This window comes from Bubalus kerabau, chromosome 2, assembly GCF_029407905.1.
Source record: "Bubalus kerabau isolate K-KA32 ecotype Philippines breed swamp buffalo chromosome 2, PCC_UOA_SB_1v2, whole genome shotgun sequence".
Classification (NCBI taxonomy): Eukaryota; Metazoa; Chordata; class Mammalia; order Artiodactyla; family Bovidae; genus Bubalus; species Bubalus kerabau.
Genome location: NC_073625.1, coordinates 181895629 through 181914592, shown reverse-complemented (window position 1 = coordinate 181914592; position 18964 = coordinate 181895629). Strand labels below are relative to the sequence as shown.

Below are 18964 nucleotides of genomic sequence, written 5' to 3'. Positions count from 1 at the left end.
AAAGCATCTGCCTACAGTGCGGGAGACCCGGATTCAATCCCTAGGTTGGGAAGATCTCCTGGAGAAGGAAATGGCAACCCACTCCAGTATTCTTGCCTGGAAAATCCCATGGACAGAGGGACCTGGTAGGGTATATTCCATGGCGTCGCAAGGAGTTGGACACGACTGAATAACTTCACTTTTTTAGATGTTGCTGGATTCAATCTGCTAATATTTTCATTAGGATTTTTGCATCTATGTTCATAAAAAGAATTTTTTAATCTTTCTTATGACATTGTTGATGGTTTTTGCTTTTTGCCATACTTACTTGCCTGAAAGGGGACTTCCCTAGTAGAAGGGGACTTCCTTCAGTGATAAAGAATTTGCCTGCAATGCAGGAGATACAGGAGACATGAGATTGATCCCTGGGTCAGGAAGATCCCCTGGAGGAGAAAATGGCAACACATTCCAGTCCTCTTGCCTGGAAAATCCCATGGACAGAGGAGCCTGGTGAGTAAACAGTTGGACACAACTGAGCAACTTAACACATACACACACACTGGCCTCAAAAACTTAGTCAAGGAGTGTTCCTTCTTTTTCTATTACACGGAAAAGTGTGTGTAAGAATTCTTCTTCAATGTTTGGTAGGATTCATCCATGAAGCTATCTGGCCCTGGAGTATTCTTCCTGAAAAGGATATTTTTATGGGTTTCCCCAGGGAAAGAATAGAAAACCTAAGAATCATTCATTGTTCAGAGACTTCTGTGGGGTAGAAATGAGAGAAAGATAGAAGTGATGGTGTATGGCATTTCAAATTATCTGACATTTTCCTAAAGACACTCTGCTCTTGTTTACCAACTGTCATGCCACACATCTTTGAGCTGGCAGATCTGTGGGATAATGAGTCTCTGAGCATAGTTCTCAGGCTACCTGATCCCATCTTCCCAGTGACCCAGAGGCAAGTCTCTCCAATGGTGTTGGGTAGAGAGCTGTGAGAGGAGGGGGAGGAGTGACGGGGTTAAGCAGACAGAGGCTCTTTATTTGCTCTGCTTATGTAAACACTTATGTTGTAAATGAGGCAACACTGGAAAACAAATATTGGCTCAGAGGACTAATGCCTTCATGCCATCTCCTTTAGGTCAGCTACCCAACCTCCCTGCACGTCCACACAAGTTCAGCTCTTTCAACAAGAAGGCTTGTTGAAATTTAAGACTTTTATTTAGCTTATGGTGGAAGATTTGGGTCAAGACAGATTCATCTGTAACTGGAAGCTCTCTCTCTCTCCCTTATTCCTCCCTTTCCCCTTTCCTTCCTCCCTTCCTTTCTCTCTTCTCTCCTTTTCTGGACAAATAAAGAGAAGATCAACATAGGAAAAAAAGGAAAGAAGATCACTATAAAAAAGAGAGGATCAATATTTTTTAAAAAAGGAGAGAAGATCAGCATCAAGAAGGCAGCTGTGGTCTAGAGAAGGCTGGGACTTAGGAGATTGGATTCAGGTCCCAGAGCTCTGTGAATGAGGAACTTCATTTTACTATGATGCCCACAACTAAATGGCAACCCACTCCAGTATTCTTGCCTGGAAAATCCCATGGACAGAGGATCCTGGCAGGCTATACAGTCCATGGGGTTGCAAAGAGTCGGACACAACTGAGTGACTTCAATTTCAATTTCAAATCTTATCTCCTTAAGCAGTTGGTCAAGATCACAAGGTCTTGCCTCAGGACAATGCCTGGAATGTGGAACAGTTGAAACCATGATTCTTTCCTTTCATCTGAACATGATAAGCCAATGTGTGCCTGAGATGCTGCAGTTGGGGCACCCAGATTTCCCTCAGAGACAAGCTCTTCTGCAGTAGAAAATGGGTCCCTGTGTCTGTGGAGAAATGGCAGGGCTGGAGGTTCTAGATCTGTCTCTCTCTCAGTGTCACCCCAAACAAACCTCTTGGCCTCTATGTTTGTCCCTGTTTGGTGGCAGAGGCAGTGTCCCCGGTGGATGGGTTCACACACTCTGGAACCAGACAGCCTGATTTTGCACCTGGCTCGCCAGCTGACCTTGGACAAGTTATTAACCCCTCCAGACCTCAGTGTCTTCATCTCATCTGTAAAATGGCGAATCTAATGCACCTATCTTACAGGGCTAGGGTGAGGGCCCAGCGAATCTCTCAGCAAGTGTTGGTCATCATCAAACTGTAAAAGAGGGATGATGAGTTTCAAGGGGCCAGAGTGTCTCTAGTAAAGAATTAAACACCAGAAGGGAGAGCAAGTGTCATGGGACAGGGACAACTGTCATGAGACAGGGACAAGTGTCATGGGCCACCAAGGACACAAAACACTGACTCTTTCACGTCTCACCTCTACACACCCCCTTACACATTATAGATGTGGGCATGGCCATACCACCAGGGTCACATACACATGGACCACCACAGCCAGCTTCACCCCTTGCCTCCCAGAAGTGACAGACACAGGCCTCTATCCTGTCCTCTTGAGCAAGAACGAAGGCCCAGGTGAGAAAAGGACATGTGATCCTGTTCTCTGTGTCTCACCTGGCCCTTCTTCAGATTCCATGGGCCTGCGTGTCTGGGGCTTAGATTCAGAGGGCTCCACTGAAGCAAGGCATGGGCTTGGCGGGCCTGGAGAGAACTCTGCCTGGCCAGAGTGCTTCCTCTGAGGGGCTCAGGCTAGGCGGTGGGGCTGTTCCTGGAGGAACTGACTCAGGAAAGGCTCACTTGTAGAAGGGACCCGAGGGGAGGATCATGGTCTGTCAGTCCTCCACTGAGCTCCCCTGAGTTTGTGAAGCAGCTCAACATTTGACAACTCTCCTTTCTGCTTCTGGGCAGACTCTGCAAGCTCACTGCAGGACCTGTAGAAGGCATGAGCTGAGAGGGGTACCCTGATCTGCAGAGTCTCACTCAGCCACCCCTGCCCTTGACTCTCTCCCTCCATCTTTCTCTCTGTACCTCAAGGTGTCCCCATGAGGCCAGACCACTCCCTAATGCCTGATGCAGGGGGCAGCAGGAACACACCCCTCCTGGTAAGATGCTGACTTTCCCAAGGCTGGAGCAGAGGCCCTCCCACCCTGAGGGCAGGGGCAGAAGAAGAGCAGCAGGGATTTGGAGAGCTGGGCATGTCTTCTGTCACCGTTGTAAACAGAAAGTCCCTGCTAATGCAATGCTCTCTGTACTGGGGTGTGTGTAACCCCTTGCACATCAGACAATCTACTGGGGTGAGGGGAATTCATCCTAGCTTCAGGTAATATTTACACCTCCTGCAAAAAATAAATAAGTTAATATTCACTCCTGCTTCACATGAGGATTGGTACTAGCTCCCACCTGGTGTGCAGGCCAGACAGATGCACAGCACTGAGCGCTTTTGAGGTGTCCTGAGGAAAGAAGTGAAAAGTCTCACAAAGACTGAGGTGTGGAAGGGAATGCTGGAAGGTTGTGATTCCCTGACCTGTTCTTTACTTTTGACTTTTGTGACTCCACATTTTGTGGTTTGCATAGCCCAGTAAAATGGACGTACAGATGAAGTAATATGATTTAACTCATCAGATCTCACAAGATGCACAAGTGCCTTAGAAAGATTTCTGCAAAGAAACTAGAAGTAGAAGATTATTCTGAAACCAAAAACATAAGTGAGTTAAAATGGCACTACTGACATATCTTCTAAGCCTGGTGTAAATTAGTGTAAATAAAACCAATAACAATGGCCATCTGATTGAGTTGGAAAGGTAGCTTTCTTAAGTAACTTAAGAAATCCCTAAAATTATCTTGATGACCCCCTGGAATATGGATCTTCAACTACTATCAGGAACCTTACTCTCTCCCTAAGTGTACATTTTGCTTTGAGATATTTTCCATTGTATATAAGACAAATAGACATTTTAAAATGAATGTTTCATCTTTCCCATAGTTTAAATTTTTTCTATTCCTTTCATGATTGAAATAAACATGATGTTAGTTTTAAGCATATATATGGAATGTACAGCTTCACTATTTTTCCTGATAAGGATGGGTGATCAAAATGGTTTGGAGACCACTTTTTCGCAGGGAGCTAGGGATGAAACAGGGCATTGAGATCAGGCCACATCCTCTCCTGGGTCCCTTTCTTTGTGTTCATGAGTCTCTTGTCCTGAGTGTCACAGAGTCTTGACCACACGCCTAGACAGCTTCTTTGGGACAGACATTGTCACTCCTGTGACTCTGTCCCTAGTCAAGATGCTCAGCAATCTGCATGAAAGGAAGGAAGGTTACCTGTCTAGGATCCTGTGCTCAGGAGGGTACACAGGGATAAAAACTCATCCTTGGGGTTTTAAAAGCCCAAGAAGGAGCAGGGTTTCTGGATACATCTGGAAACAAGTGAAAAGGGATGAGCCTGTTGTCTTTGACTTGTGATCAGCTTCTTCTTCTCTCACACACTCTCCCAGGAAGGTCTCTGCCTGTCTTGCTCCTATTCTAGTCTGCCTTTGGGGCAGTCGGCTTCCCTCTTCTATGGAATGAGCACAGAGGTTGATTCAGGACCAGCTCTAGCTCCCCCGGATTCAGCAACAGAGCCACCCCCACACCAGCCGGCTGCAGCTCTGCTCCTGGTACAGAGCAAGCACAGATTAACAACGGGTTGATTTTTCTTTCATTCCCTTCCAATCAGCACTTTTTTGTTGGATTCCACCCACGGGTCTGTTCCAGAGGTCAGGAAATGAGGTGATCAGCCCCGGCGAGGAATGAAAGGGGAGGGCTGAGGGGAGATTGGGCAAGCGGGCTGCGTAAACACAAGGGGTCAAGGATTGTGCTCGGCCAGCCCCGCGGGAGATATAGGGGCGCGGGGAGCAGGGAGGCGACGCAGAAGCCGGTCGGTCTGTGCTCTGCACTCCACGTTACAGACCGGGGAGGATGAGGCCCGCTGTCCGCGCTCTGTTAGCCTGCGCGGTTCTGGGTGAGTGTGGCCGCTGGGAAGGCCCTCAGCGTCGCCGGCCCGGGCGCCCCCTGCATTTCGGAGCCCTCTGCACCCTCTCTGGGCTCCGCGCTGGAGCTGGAAGCCTGGGACCTTTGCTTCGCTTCTCCCCGCCGCACCCTCGCACCTGCTCCAGCACTGCCTCAGGGACAGCTCTGCGCCTGCGCGCACCTTCTAGTCCTGCCGGTGCCTCTGCCACCTTTTCACTCTCTCGTTGCTTTCCCCTCGTAGCCAGTAAATCTCGTGGTAGCGGAATACAGTAAATTAGAGCGCTCCCATCCCGGTTTATCAAATCCTTTTGTTGCGGCCTCAAATAAGTCCAAACTGCTTAGGATGGCCATCAAGGCCTTCCCACAGCTGGTCCCACCTCCACTGACAGTCTGATGTCCCATGAGTGTCCTTGGTGCTGACCGTGCCACACTAGTGAGGTCTGTTGAAGGGTTCTGAGCATGGGGTTTGAAGCCAAACTTTGAAGGGTAGTGCAGCTTGGCCTGGGAAGGTCCCATGGAAATAGGTAAGGCCACAGATCCAGGCACTGGTGGAGTGCACCTTGCTGCACAGATCTGCCTGTCGCTGTTGGGCCCCCTTTGTCCTCTAACTTCTGCTAGTCACTCGTGGTGCCTTTATCTTACCTTTGGAGCCTTCTGTGTTTAGTTCTTTGACTCTCCTGAAAAAGTTAGCCCTTGAGAGTCCACCCACCTTACTTTACCCTTCCCCCTCCCAACCTCAGAAGATCTCACAAGGCTGTGGAAGGAAAATGCATGACTGAGGACAAACGCCTGTCTTTGGGGCCTCAGGAGGGATGGTTTGGGGACGCTCTGGAGGAGTGGTTTTGGCAAAGTCTGCCACTGACCCCTTGTTGCCTGGTTTGATACCCCACGGGTGGAGATGGGGTCAAGGGTGATTGGGGGAGTAAATTTCCTGTGGCCCCTCTTTTTCTATTCTGGAGAACCATTTCCTCCCCATCTCCTGCTTCGTGCATCATAGATATTTATCAGCTTTGAGTCAGCCCTGTGCTGTTGATCCATAGAGTGGAGATGACAGAGGGCTTTGGGGAGAGTGCCAAATGCTCATATCATGGGGACAACACATCTGCAACCATGGGGATTGATATTCACAGACATGGCTGGCTTTAGCTTCTCCTAGTGACAGTCCAAAGGCCTAATTGTGGAAATTGAAGGAGGGGTCTTTGGAAACAGAAACACTGAATACGTGGAGTTTCTAGTTTTTCCTAGAACAGAGGATGACAGATGAGCATCACAGGCAAATTCATTGCCTCATCAATCATTTACCCCTTTCTTCTGGCCAAGCAGATGGAAAACAACTCAGAATGTTATCTTCTTTTGTTACCTGGGCAGAGACCAAAGTCTGGAGACCTGATTTCTAGACCACTCAGCTATTAAGAAGCTAGGTAACCTTGGGTAAAGCATCACTCTCTGAAAGATACTAATTAGTAGAAAATGTAATTCCTACCCTGCTGGCTTCCCAGAGTTATAGCATTGAACCAACAGCTTGATGTAACTAAAAATCCCCCGTGGATGTGGAAGTTTGTATTCCGTGGCAGGCCACATGTCATGAGGTGAACGAAGGAGGCTCAGAGAACACAGAGGAACAGGTTGTTGTCGCCAATTGAGAGCTAACAGTCAAGCCAGCATCCTCTGATCAGCACATGCTGGTCAGTGGGAAACTAAGGGGCCATAAGAATACCTGCCACTTGTCCCCAGACTCAGAAAGCAGTGGAACCTCTACCCTTGTTGTTCATGGACAGGAGTGGGGTGAACAGGAGAGAATGGAGAGGAAGTGGCCTCCATGACCCTCCAGAGGCTGCTGCTGTCCTTCCCACTGACACAGGGACCTCTGGCATCTCTCCCCTAGGGCTGTGTCTGGCGGACCCCGAGAGAACTGTGAGATGGTGCACCATTTCAACTCATGAGGCCAGTAAGTGTGCCAGTTTTCGTGAAAATATGCTTCGTATCTTTGAGAATGGTCCTTTTGTCTCCTGTGTGAAGAAAACCTCACACATGGATTGCATCAAGGCTATCTCGGTAAGTCACTGCCGCCTAAAAGAGAGTGGAAGAAAATCCATACTTGCTCTTCCCTGTCATTTGGAATGATTCTGTACTCACAGGTAGGAGACTGATGTGTGGAACAGTCAGCCCCTAGTGCTAGTAAAATCATTTTAGAACTGAAAATAGAAGCAGTCATCTTTAATGGCTTAAAGCAACATATAACATACTCTGCTGCTGCTGCTAAGTCGCTTTAGTTATGTCTGACTCTATGCGACCCCATAGACAGCAGCCCACTAGGCTCCTCTGTCCCTGGGATTCTCCAGGCAAGAACACTGGAGTGGGTTGCCATTTCCTCCTCCAATGCATGAAAGTGAAAAGTGAAAGTGAAGTCGCTCAGTTGTGCCTGACTCTTAGCGACCCCATGGACTGCAGCCTACCAGGCTCCTCCATCCATGGGATTTTCCAGGCAAAAGTACTGGAGTGGGGTCCCATTGCCTTCTCCTAACATACTCTAAAAGAGGACTATTTTTGACCCACTAAGTTCTCTGAACTCAGAGAAGAAATGCATGCTATCAAAATGACCATGTAACACTATTTTGGAGGTTCTTGATGCATCACAAGAAGTGGACGAACGATACGCACAAGGAAGAGGAATACATTGTCATGATTGGAGATGATAGCTGATCCTTTTGTTCTAGGTTTTCCAAAATACTTGTTCAACATTGCTCCTGCTCATCTGAACATGGGTCAGACCCTGTGCTGGGCAATGGGGCTGCAGCAGTGACTTTAAGCACACATGGTCCTGATTCTTGAGTAGCTTACAGTCCAGTCAGGAGAGAAGAAAAACATGCAAACAAGTAGACATGAAATTTCAAATTGTGTGATGTACAATGGAGGAAAAGAAACAGAACTTTCAGAGGAAACTTGCTCTGGTCTGGGTGTCAGTGATAATCTCTCTGAAAGGGAGAAATGAATCTGAGACCCCAGGGATGAGTATGGGTAAGCCTGCCAAAAGCTACAGGTTGAATATGTCAGGTAGTGAACCATAGCATGTGCAAAGGACCTGAGTCAGCGGAGAGCTGGGCTTGTTTGATTTTCTGTAGGGAAGCTAGAGTGGCTGGAGCAGAGCAAGCAGGAGACTGGAAGGAGTGAGGGGTAGAACTAGACTCAGTCAGATGGAGCATGATTAACTGAAGGAATCAGTGTTTTGGTATAAATAACTGGTCTGTTGTGTGTGTGTGTGTGTGTGTACTGAACCTCAGTTACCATCCAGGCTTAATTATAACTCTTGATTTATGACTGACTTTCAGATTTGGTATATGCATACCCCTCTTTGTTTTAAAATGCATTAATAATATGAAGTAATACTATCCACAAACCTACCAGAGGTTCTCAAAACTTCAGCACTGCCAGTAGCTGACTTCTAGGGCTACTGTGCGGCAGCATGGATTCTAGAGGAACTTCATCACTTGGAGCAGTGTAACCCTCTAACCCTGCTTAGAATTATCCATGTGCTTCCCTATCCAGAGCAAACAGAATCCCAAAACTTTCTTGCTTTTTATTTAAAGACTTGTATAGGTATATATTGGGCTTCCCTGGTGGCTCAGAGGTTAAAGCGTCTGCCTCCAATGCGGGAGACCCGGGTTCAATCCCTGGGTTGGGAAGATCCCCTGGAGAAGGAAATGGCAACCCACTCCAGTACTCTTGCCTGGAGAATTCCATGGACGGAGGAGCCTGGTAGGCTACAGTCCGCGGGGTAACAAAGAGTCGGACGCGACTGAGCGACTTCACTTTCACTTTCATAGGTATATGTGGATGATTGCATAGTATTGCTTCTTAAAATATTTTATAAACATGTCATTACTGTGTGTTGTCTTCTCATACTTGCTTTTTCCTCCTCAACGTTATACTAGGATTTCACTCATGTTGTTGAATACAGCTATTGTTCATTCATTTTCAGAGCTCTGCAAAAGCCCACTGTGTTAGTATACCACAATTTATTTTTTCTTTTCTGGTCATTAGGCATTTGGATTGTTTCTAGTTTTTTGTTATTCTAATCCGGGTTTGAGGAATATTTTAATACAAATCTCCTGGTACACAAATATTACTAGTTTCTCTGTAATACATATGTACAAACAGATTTTCTGTGCCATGGGATGTGTGAGTATTTGACTTCAAAAACAATGCCAAATGTATTTGGGTTTTTAAGCAAATGCAATGTGGTTATTCAAATTTCCACTGTCAGCAGCCGTATATGATAGAATAATTCATATAATTCTTGGTGATTTTGATATTTTATCATTATAAATTAATCACTGTCTCTGGAAGTGCTTTTAAACTAAAGTTTATTTCTCTGATATTAACATACTACATTAACTTTCTTTTAACTAGGATTGTCCTTCTATGTCTATGTCATTCCTTTATTTTCAACTTCCTGTATGATTATCCTTCAGGTGTGTCTTATGAAAATGGTATGTTGCTGGGATTTTGTTTATTAATGAAATCTGGTAATCTCATTTATTTTCTGTGGTAAATTTAAACCATTAATAAATTATTGCTTTCATTAATGATAAATTTGTACTTATTTCTGCCATATTACTTTTTATTTCTCATAGTCCTACTTTCCCCCAGATTTCTGATTTTTAAAAATTGAGTTTGCACGTGTGTGTGTTCATTTGGATTGTGTTCCCTTTATTCCACCTTTCCCCCATTGAAAGTAAATTTAAACAATTTGTTTATATTGTTTAATGACTTCCCTTAAATTTTTACTGTATAATTTTAGCTTTACAAAGAGTTAACAGTAAAATAATCTTAACCCCCCCCCCCAACCTCTTTCTGAAACAGAAAGAGAACTCTGGACTATATTGATATTTTACGTCTGTCTTTTCTTAACTAACCCTGGAATGTAGATACTTCATGTATTTCTTGACAGTAAACATACATATTATATAACTAAGTATGTGTGTGTATGCATGTGTAAGTTTGTTCAGTTCAGTTCAGTCGCTCAGTCGTGTCCGACTCTTTCCAACCCCATGGAGTGCAGCACGCAAGGCCTCCCTGTCCATCATCAACTCCCGGAGTTTACCCAAATGCATGTCTATTGAGTTGGTGATGCCATCCAGCCATCTCACCCTTTGTCGTCCCCTTCTCTTCCCGCATTCAATCTTTCCCAGTATCAGGGTCTTTTCCAAGGAGTCAGTTCTTCACATCAGGTGGCCAAAGTATTGGAGTTTCAGCTTCAACATCAGTCCTTCCAATGAATATTCAGGACTGATCTCCTTTAGGATGGACTGGTTGGATTTTCTTGCAGTCCAAGGGACTCTCAAGAGTCTTCTCCAACACCACAGTTCAAAAGCATCTATTCTTTGGTGCTCGGTTTTCTTTATAGTCCAAATCTCACATACATACATGACTACTGGAAAAACCATAGCCTTGACTAGACGGACCCTTGTTGGCAAAGTAATGTCTCTACTTTTTAACATGCTGTATAGGTTGGTCATAACTTTCCTTCCAATGAGCAAGTGTCATTTAATTTCATGGCTGCAATCACCATCTGCAGTGATTTGGAAGCCCAAAAATATAAAGTCTGCCACTATTTCCACTGTTGCCCCATCTATCTGCCATGAAGTGATGGGACTGGATGCCATGATCTTCAATGTTGAGCTTTAAACCAACTTTTTCACTCTCCTCTTGCACTTTTATCAAGTGCTCTTTAGTTCTTCTTCACTTTCTGCAATAAGGGTGGTGTCATCTGCATAGCTGATATCTGATATTTCTCCCAGCAATCTTGATTCCAGCTTGTGCTTCTTCCAGCCCAGCGTTTCTCATGATGTACTCTGCATATAAGTTAAATAATCAGGGTGACAATGTATAGCCTTGATGTACTCCTTTTCCTATTGGGAACCAGTCTGTTGTTCCATGTCCAACTCTAACTGTTGCTTCCTGACCTGCATACAGGTTTCTCAAGAGGCAGGTCAGGTGGTCTGGTATTCCCTTCTCTTTCAGAATTTTCCACAGTTTGTTGTGATCCACACAGTCAAAGGCTTTGACATAGTCAATAAACCAGAAATAGAAGTTTTTCTGGAACTCTTTTGCTTTTTCGATGATCCAGCAGATGTTGGCAATTTGATCTCTGGTTCCTCTGCCTTTTCTAAATCCAGCTTGAACATTTGAAAGTTCATGGTTCACGTACTGTTGAAGCCTGGCTTGGAAAATTTTGAGCATTAGTTTACTAGCATGTGAGATGAGTGCAATTGTGCAGTAATTTGAACATTCTTTGGCATTGCCTTTCTTTGGGACTGGAGTGAAAGCTGACCTTTTCCAGTCCTGTGGCCACTGCTGAGTTTTCCAAATTTGCTGGCACATTGAGTGCAGCACTTTCACAGCATCATCAGTGTAAGTTTGTGTATGTGCCCAAAAGTTCAGAAAGAGGGAGGAAGACACACAGAGAAATTTGGATTTATCTACATTTTTGCCATTTAATCTATTTACCATTTCTTTCTCTTTTTTATTTTTTTTTAAGCTTTTAAAAAAATTTTGGCCATGGTGTGTGACTTGTGGGATCTCAGTTCCCCAACCAGGGATTGGGGCTTCCCTGGTGGCTCAGTGGTAAAGAATCTGCCTGCCAATTTAGGAGATGTGAGTTTGATCTCTCAGTGGGGAGGATCCCCTGGAGAAGGAAATGGCAATCCATTCCAGTATTCTTTCCTGGAAAATTCCATGTACAGAGGAGCCTGGCAGGCTATAGTTCATGGGGTCAAAAAGAGTCGAACATGATTCAGCAATGAAAACAACAATAAAACCAGGGATGGAGCTCAGGCCATGGCCGTGAAAGGGCCACATCCTAACCACTAGACCACCAGGGGACGTGCTACTATTCCCTCTTATATTTCCAACCATCCTTCTGGGATGTTTGCTTTTGAAATGTGTTCTTTTGGGGATACTTTAGAGTCAATTTCTTGGTATTAAACTCTCTCCGTTGCTTGCTTGTTTTCTCTGCAAATGCTGGTCTCCCCTTTATTCTTGAATGGTAATTTTGCTGAGTGTATAATTCTAGTTTGATGCTTTTACACTATTTAAAAATATTTCCACTGTTTCCTGACTTCCACTGTAGTCACTGAGAAGTCTGGTATCATCCTGTTTCTCCTTTAGGCATCTCACTGGATAACTTCTCGTGTCCTTGGTTGATGATGTTCCCTAGATTCACCATGAGGTTTCCAGTTGTGGGATCTTGGTAGAGTATGTTGGATCTGTGGAATCATGCTTTTCAGGAGGTCTGGAAAAAGTACTGTCTTTCTTCTGTTTCTTTCTTTTTTTAATTCTAAGATTCCAAGAAGACACATGTCAGGCTTTCTTTTATCTGGCTTCCATATCTTTTAATCCCTCTTTCATAGCTTCTGTCTCTGCACCTCTTTTTGGCACAGATGGGCACCAAATTCATCCAGGATGAATTATTCAGATATAACTTTCAGTTCTCTAATTCTCAATTTTAATCTGTCTTATCAAACTTGTTGCCTATTCATTCACTTTTCAAACTTCAATGATTACACTTTTTGCTTCTAGAAGTTCGAGTTAATTTTTCTTTTTATTCCTGATAATCTCCTTTTCTATACTTAGCTCTGTGATTATGACCTTCACTTTGTGCATAAAGTCCATATATAGCTCTTCTCCATTGTTTCTGGCCATTTCAAACTCCACAGTCTTTGAGGGCCTAAGTCTGCTGCCCCTGTTGATGCCCATGCATCATGGCTTCCCTTCTTTTGCATTTGGTTATCTGCACTTGGAAAGTCATGCTTGATTTTAATCCTCCACCTTCCTGGGGGTTCAGGTTCCTTTCAGAATCCCTGTGGCCCTCGTGGAGTTAGGGCCACATGAGTTAGACCTTGACTTCTTAATTTCTGAGCCTCTGGGGCCCCAGTGATTCCTGCCCAAGATACTGATGTCTGGGCCAAGAAAGCCCCAACCTTACTGCTTTAAGAAAAGCTCTGTTTTTTACTCATTTATTTTTATTCTGTGGTGGATGGGGTGGGTGAGGAAAGCCTCTGGAGGTTTCACCTACCTTTGGGATACCAAGAAAGCCATAAAGATTGCTTCATATAAGGAGTCTAGTTGGGGAATAAAAGAGTCCTTCACTAACATGCATGTTGCCATACATGCATGTTCAGTTGCCATACATGGCACTGAAATGTACACTTAAAAATGGTCAAATGATAAACCTTATGGTACATTATTTTATTACAATAAAACAACCAAAACAACGCCAACCATTGAAAGAAAAGTTTCAGCTAAACAAATATATATTTTGGCTTACATTATTATTATATTTCATTTATAAATACTATTTTCTTGTTATTTACCTATAACATGATGCAGATTATGGAATTATAGTTTCTCCTTTGTAATTTAATTCATAAGAACTATATTTATGGAGTACTAGCAAGGGATTCAGGAAAAGTCATTTTGATTAAAGATGTTTGAAGCAAGGAAAAAAGGCAATAAAAATGTTATGAAGTGTCTATATAAAGATGATGCATCTCACTTCGAGAGAAAATAAATTCTAGACCTAGTGGGAAGATATCTATAATACTTCAAGTGAAATATTGGTTTAAAGAAGAGAATTAGTAAAAGCAAAAACTAAAACCAAAACAAAGCAAAACAAAACCCAGAAAGCAACAGTGTAATGGAAGAAATAAACCCACACTGCGTGGATTCAAATCCCAGCTATATGACTTACTAGTTATGTGGTCTGGGGAGGTGATTTAAACTTTCTCTGCCTCTATTTTTTAATGTGTAAGATGGAGCTGAGTTGGACAATGATGTCTGAGTAGTTGATTAAATGAACAATCAGCCATAATGGAACTAAACATTCATTAATGCTCATAATGAGCATTAAACAAGTCAGTTTAGAGTATAAGCATGAAGTTAAAGCCAGAGAAAGCTCCAGTCCCTGAACAAAAGACTCCTGTGGTTATATGGACCCAGGACAAGAAGGAAAAGTACTAAATTTCAGTGGAGAAGGATGTCTTCAAGTCTCCTCCTCCCCACTGAGAGTTCTCCACAGAGACATCTGAGGGTGATCTCAGCAGAAGGCCCAAGATAAAGAGGTTGGACCTGAACTTGAAATATAAATATGTGTCAAAGCATGGCTAGGCAGAGAGACTGCAGTCCCTGACTGCAGCTCCTTCAGAGCCTGTAGTGAATGGACTGCACCCAGTCTGGTGTTGGAGCTTTCCCCCAAGAGGCCTGCTGGCAAAGCCTCTGTAAGTTAGGTCAATTTTGAAAATCACAATAGTTTTCTGGGCCAGTAGCTAGACTCCTCACCAGAAAAAAGAGAAAAATGATTCATTCCATTTTTGCAGGAATAAGGAAAATTGTGGCCAAAACCCCTCACCAGGGAAGCCGAGGTAACTGAAGCCCGTGGTGTTACGCAAGTTCTGGGCAAGCTGAGGGTTCGTCTGGCCTCAGGTCTGAGAAGCACTACCAGCCACTTCCACACACCCAAGTATAGGCCTTTCTTGGAGGTAAGGGCTTCACTGAACTCTGGTTTGTTCTCTTTCAGAATAACGAAGCAGACGCTGTGACGTTGGATGGAGGTTTGGTGTATGAGGCAGGCCTGAAGCCCAACAACCTGAAGCCTGTGGTGGCAGAGTTCCATGGGACAAAAGACAGTAAGCTCTCCCTCGGACCCAGGAAGTAATTTGTAGCCCTTGTTCCCTCCTGGTAGATACTGGGTCTTGTCTCATTCAGGCAGGTAATGGAGATTAGCTACTTATGGGCTTTCCCCACTGGGGAGTGAGTGGGGAATGAGGGGCCCTGTCAACCACCATAGATACAACTCAAGATCTCTGGGAGCTTTGGGCTGGTTGAGGACTAGTGCTCATGACATTGACCTCCTAGGCAGGCTGTGTGCAATGAACTGAACCATTGGGGTTTAGAATAAAGAGGAGTTCTTCAAGAACCACATGCAGGGGAGAGACCACACAGGAGCATGTACCTGGAGCCCCCACAGCCTTGGATCTCATCTGAGAGCAACTCAACTGTTCCTGGGTCTGTGTAAGGAACAAAAATACTTAGAGAAAGTTAGGAATGTGGCCTCCATTGCCACAGTTCCAGTTTCCAGGGTACAGGCAGACACTCCCTGCAAGGCCAGGGTAGGCAAGAGCACTGGGGCACGCGTGCACATAGCTTCCTTGCTCCTGGGTGTGCCTGGAGGATTATTACAAACATCTCTTCTGTGGTCCGTCCTTTCCCCTGTAAGCCTAGCAAGGCTTTTCTGGTCCTCTTTAGGACCCAATCCATCATAAATGTTACCTCTGGGTACCCCTTCCCTGCTCAGGAGCCCAGTAGTAATGAACAATGCTTCTCTGGTGGGCAGTTTGAGAGTCATTCATCCACACTGTCCCTTTGCAGACCCGCAAACTCACTATTATGCTGTGGCGGTGGTGAAGAAGGACACTGACTTCAAGCTGAATGAGCTCAAAGGCAAGAAGTCCTGCCACACAGGCCTCGGCAGGTCCGCTGGGTGGAACATCCCCATGGGCAGACTTTATAAGGAATTGCCTGATCCACAGGAATCCATTCAGAGAGGTAAGTGGGCAGGAGGGTGAGCACCCTCAGCAGGAATCTCTTCTTCAGATGCCTACACAGGCCACACCGGCATCACTCAGACATGGTTAGGTGATGATGTGTGATGGCTCTGGGAGTGGAGGTGGGAGATTAACCTGCTTCAAATGGGCAAATCTGCTGCATTAGCAGTTAATGGGGGCTGTCAAGAGTCCTTTTTACCTCGAAGCTCCTGACATCCCACCAGAGGCTGTCCTGTGGAACTGGGGGAAGGGAACAGAGGGCTTCATTCAGGGTCAAGGCTCCTGGGCCCTTTTGTCCACTTCCCTGGGGTGCTTTCATGTCATGGCTGATGATTTCCCCATTCTGCTGGAGCTTTCCTAATGGCCATCTGCTGGCTATGAACTTGGCCTACACCTCTCTGAGTGGGTCCTCCATCTGGTCTTGGAGGTCAAGTCCAGCGGGACACATAGGCCTATGCCAGTCTGGTTCTTGGGGAGGAGGTAGGAGGGAAGGGGTTAAATGTGTCCTGTTTTGAAAACCTTTAGTCTTGAAGAGAGGCTTCTCAGGTGGCCCTAGTGGTAAAGAACCTGCCTGCTAATGTAGGCGACTCAAGAGACATGGGTTGAATCCCTGTGTCAGGAAGATCCCCTGGAGGAGGACATGGCAACCCATCCCACTACTCTTGACTGGGAAATCCCATGAAGAGAGGAGCCTGGTGGGTTACAGTCCATGGGATTGTAAAGAGTTGGATATGACTGAGTGCAAACACACATTCATAAAAGCAAGCTGTAACTGTGGGGGTGCTGGTTTTGTTTGGGTCTCTCTTGTGAGCCTGGACTGGGAGCTGTAGTTGCCTCTGGCCAGGCTGGCTCATGCCCTGTATTTCTGTCTCTGTGTTGAGCAGCTGCGGCCAACTTCTTCTCTGCCAGCTGTGTCCCCTGCGCGGATCAATCATCATTTCCCAAACTGTGTCAACTGTGTGCGGGGAAAGGGACAGACAAGTGTGCCTGCTCCAACCACGAACCATACTTCGGCTACTCAGGGGCCTTTAAGTGAGTGAGACTGGCTGCTTCTCCATTTTGGCTCCTAAGTGTCCAGTGTCTTCAGGTTGGGGGGCTTCCCTGACCCATAGCAGAGCCCAGCCTGCAAAGGGGCATCCAGGGTACCTAATACCCTCCCAGGAACTCAGTGACACAGCTGGGATTCTCCAGGCCAGGCCAGTGCATACTCTCTTCATGAGACGTTGACAAGTCCCCTCCTGGGACCCTTTCTGTCTCCCCAGAGTTTTCTCACTGGACTATGCAGAACCAGAAGTGACTGCCCTGGCGCCCAGGGTGCTCTGTGGTGATGGCCCTCTGCTCTCCATGGCATCTGTGTCACCTGCTCAATGGCCTGGCCTCTCTCCTGCCTCCTCTCTTTGTTCCTGCACAGGCAGCTCATGTGGCTGATTTCTTGCTCCCTCTCCTTGCTTGGTTATATCCTAAAGTTTTAGAGCCAGCAAAGGGTCCCTCAAGAGACAGTATGCCTTTATCCTTCACCAGAAGTTTGAAAGCACTTTTCACTATTGAAATATCTTCAATACCTTTTTGATGCTTTGGGGCACATGGTGATAGCCCTCCAGCTCCTGTGAGCTCACCCTACATCTCCTGATGCCCTGGGGATCAGCCCCTCCATGGTGCTTCCTCAGCTGTGGGTCTCCACGGAGGCTTCCCCCAGGCACTATCCTTGTCCCAAGGCTGGATGGTGTGGTCAGACACTGGAGCCTGAGGAGAAGGGCCTGCACTGCAAGAACCTCCCTAATGTGTCTCCTCTCCACAGGTGTCTGATGGACGGAGCTGGGGATGTGGCCTTTGTCAAGCACTCAACGGTATTCGGTAGGTGATAGGAGAAGAATCTGTAGACCCTTCAAGCAGAGGGCCTTCCTTTTCTTTATCTTCATGCTCAGGTGTCAGATGTGAGCATAATGCATTCCTCCTTTCCCACTGCTGGGATGTTCACCTGTGAGGAGGTGTGTGCCCACAGGGTCCCCACCTGGACTCCTGGGCCTCATCCTATCATTCAGCTTACTGAATACCAGGCCAGTGTTGCAATAGCAAAGGATCAGGAGCAGGTCTGGCTGACCTTGTCCTGTAGTCGGCCTGCGGAGATGAAATTTCTTATGGGATGTGGGCCATCACCCCGGCACGGGGCATCAGAAGCTTCTTGACCTATAACTGGCTATGGGATCTTGAGCAAGTCAGTTTCCTTCTGGCCTTCACTGTTCGCTCTTGGCTTCTCCGCTCACACAGTTCTTGATTCAGTGAGGTTGCAAGGGAGAGGAGGGGGCACCTGCCATCGACTCATGTGGGCTTCCCTCCCCAGACAACCTGCCTAACCCAGAAGACAGGAAAAACTATGAGCTGCTCTGTGGGGACAACACCCGGAAGTCTGTAGATGATTACCATGAGTGCTACTTGGCAAAGGTTCCTTCCCATGCGGTTGTGGCTCGAACTGTGGGCGGCAAGGAGGATGTGATCTGGGAACTTCTCAATCACGCCCAGGTATCAAATCCCCTATCCTCTCTCCTGCTTAGCAGTCCCTGCTTGGATTTGGGCATTTCCTTCACTCCCTCTCAGCCACTGTGGAAGTCATTCTGTGTTCAGGACATAGCAGGGACCATGCCACACACCATCCACTTGCATGAAGACACCCACCCAGTAAAGCCCTCTTGGAGTTGCACGTAGCCTAGTCCTGCATTGTCTTCTGCCAGACCCTTACATTCTGGGTCAGTGATATGAAGCTGCTCCTTCTTGCTCTCTTTCATTTCTCTCCCATTGGAAAGGAAATGGTCTCTTTTCCAAGGTCCCTTAGCCTGACAGAAAGGGAGTTGCATGCACAGCTAGCCTTCCTTTCCCAGAGTAGCAGAATGCCAGAACCGAGCCAGTTTCTCTTGTCCAACCCTCCCATCTGTCCATCAAGGCAACCACACAGCCTCTGAAGTTGAGTTTCTTACACCCAGTGAGCTACCATCCAACCAGGAAGACAGGCATAGAAAAAGTTCAGGGTATCAAGTATTTGTTCTATGGCCCAAAAGGGCTGTGAATGGAGAAGGTGCTGGGTGGGAAAGAGCAGGTCTGACTGCCCTCTCTCCTGGAATCTTGAAAATTTCACAGTTTTAATCTTTCTTTGGGCCCATTTTGCAGCATCTCTTGTTGCTGTAGCCATTCAGACCTGTGTTTTTACTACAAACAGGAACATTTTGGCAAAGATAAACCAGACAATTTCCAGCTCTTCCAATCCCCTCATGGGAAGGACCTGCTGTTTAAGGACTCTGCTGATGGGTTTTTAAAGATTCCTTCTAAGATGGATTTTGAGCTGTACTTGGGATATGAATATGTCACTGCTCTTCAGAATCTAAGAGAAAGTAAACGTAAGTATTTGGAAAGGATCATGTGGTTCTAGGAGTCTAATAACCTGGTG

The 18964-nt window shown here is 45.9% G+C and overlaps 1 protein-coding gene and 1 non-coding gene across 2 annotated transcripts in view; both read left to right on the top strand.

The window, feature by feature from the left end:
- The first annotated feature begins 4767 nt into the window (after positions 1-4767).
- Positions 4768-18964, top strand: part of LOC129644172 (serotransferrin) — a 39729-nt gene continuing 25532 nt past the window's right edge. The window contains exons 1-8 of the mRNA XM_055569650.1: positions 4768-4913; positions 6807-6976; positions 14499-14607; positions 15350-15526; positions 16410-16557; positions 17324-17379; positions 17867-18045; positions 18737-18914. Of these exons, the coding sequence (XP_055425625.1) occupies positions 4871-4913; positions 6807-6976; positions 14499-14607; positions 15350-15526; positions 16410-16557; positions 17324-17379; positions 17867-18045; positions 18737-18914 (1060 nt within the window). The 5' untranslated portion in view covers positions 4768-4870. The remainder of the gene's footprint in view (positions 4914-6806; positions 6977-14498; positions 14608-15349; positions 15527-16409; positions 16558-17323; positions 17380-17866; positions 18046-18736; positions 18915-18964) is intronic.
- Positions 8533-8604, top strand: TRNAW-CCA (transfer RNA tryptophan (anticodon CCA)). The gene has a single exon. It is a non-coding gene; the product is annotated as a tRNA-Trp (tRNA).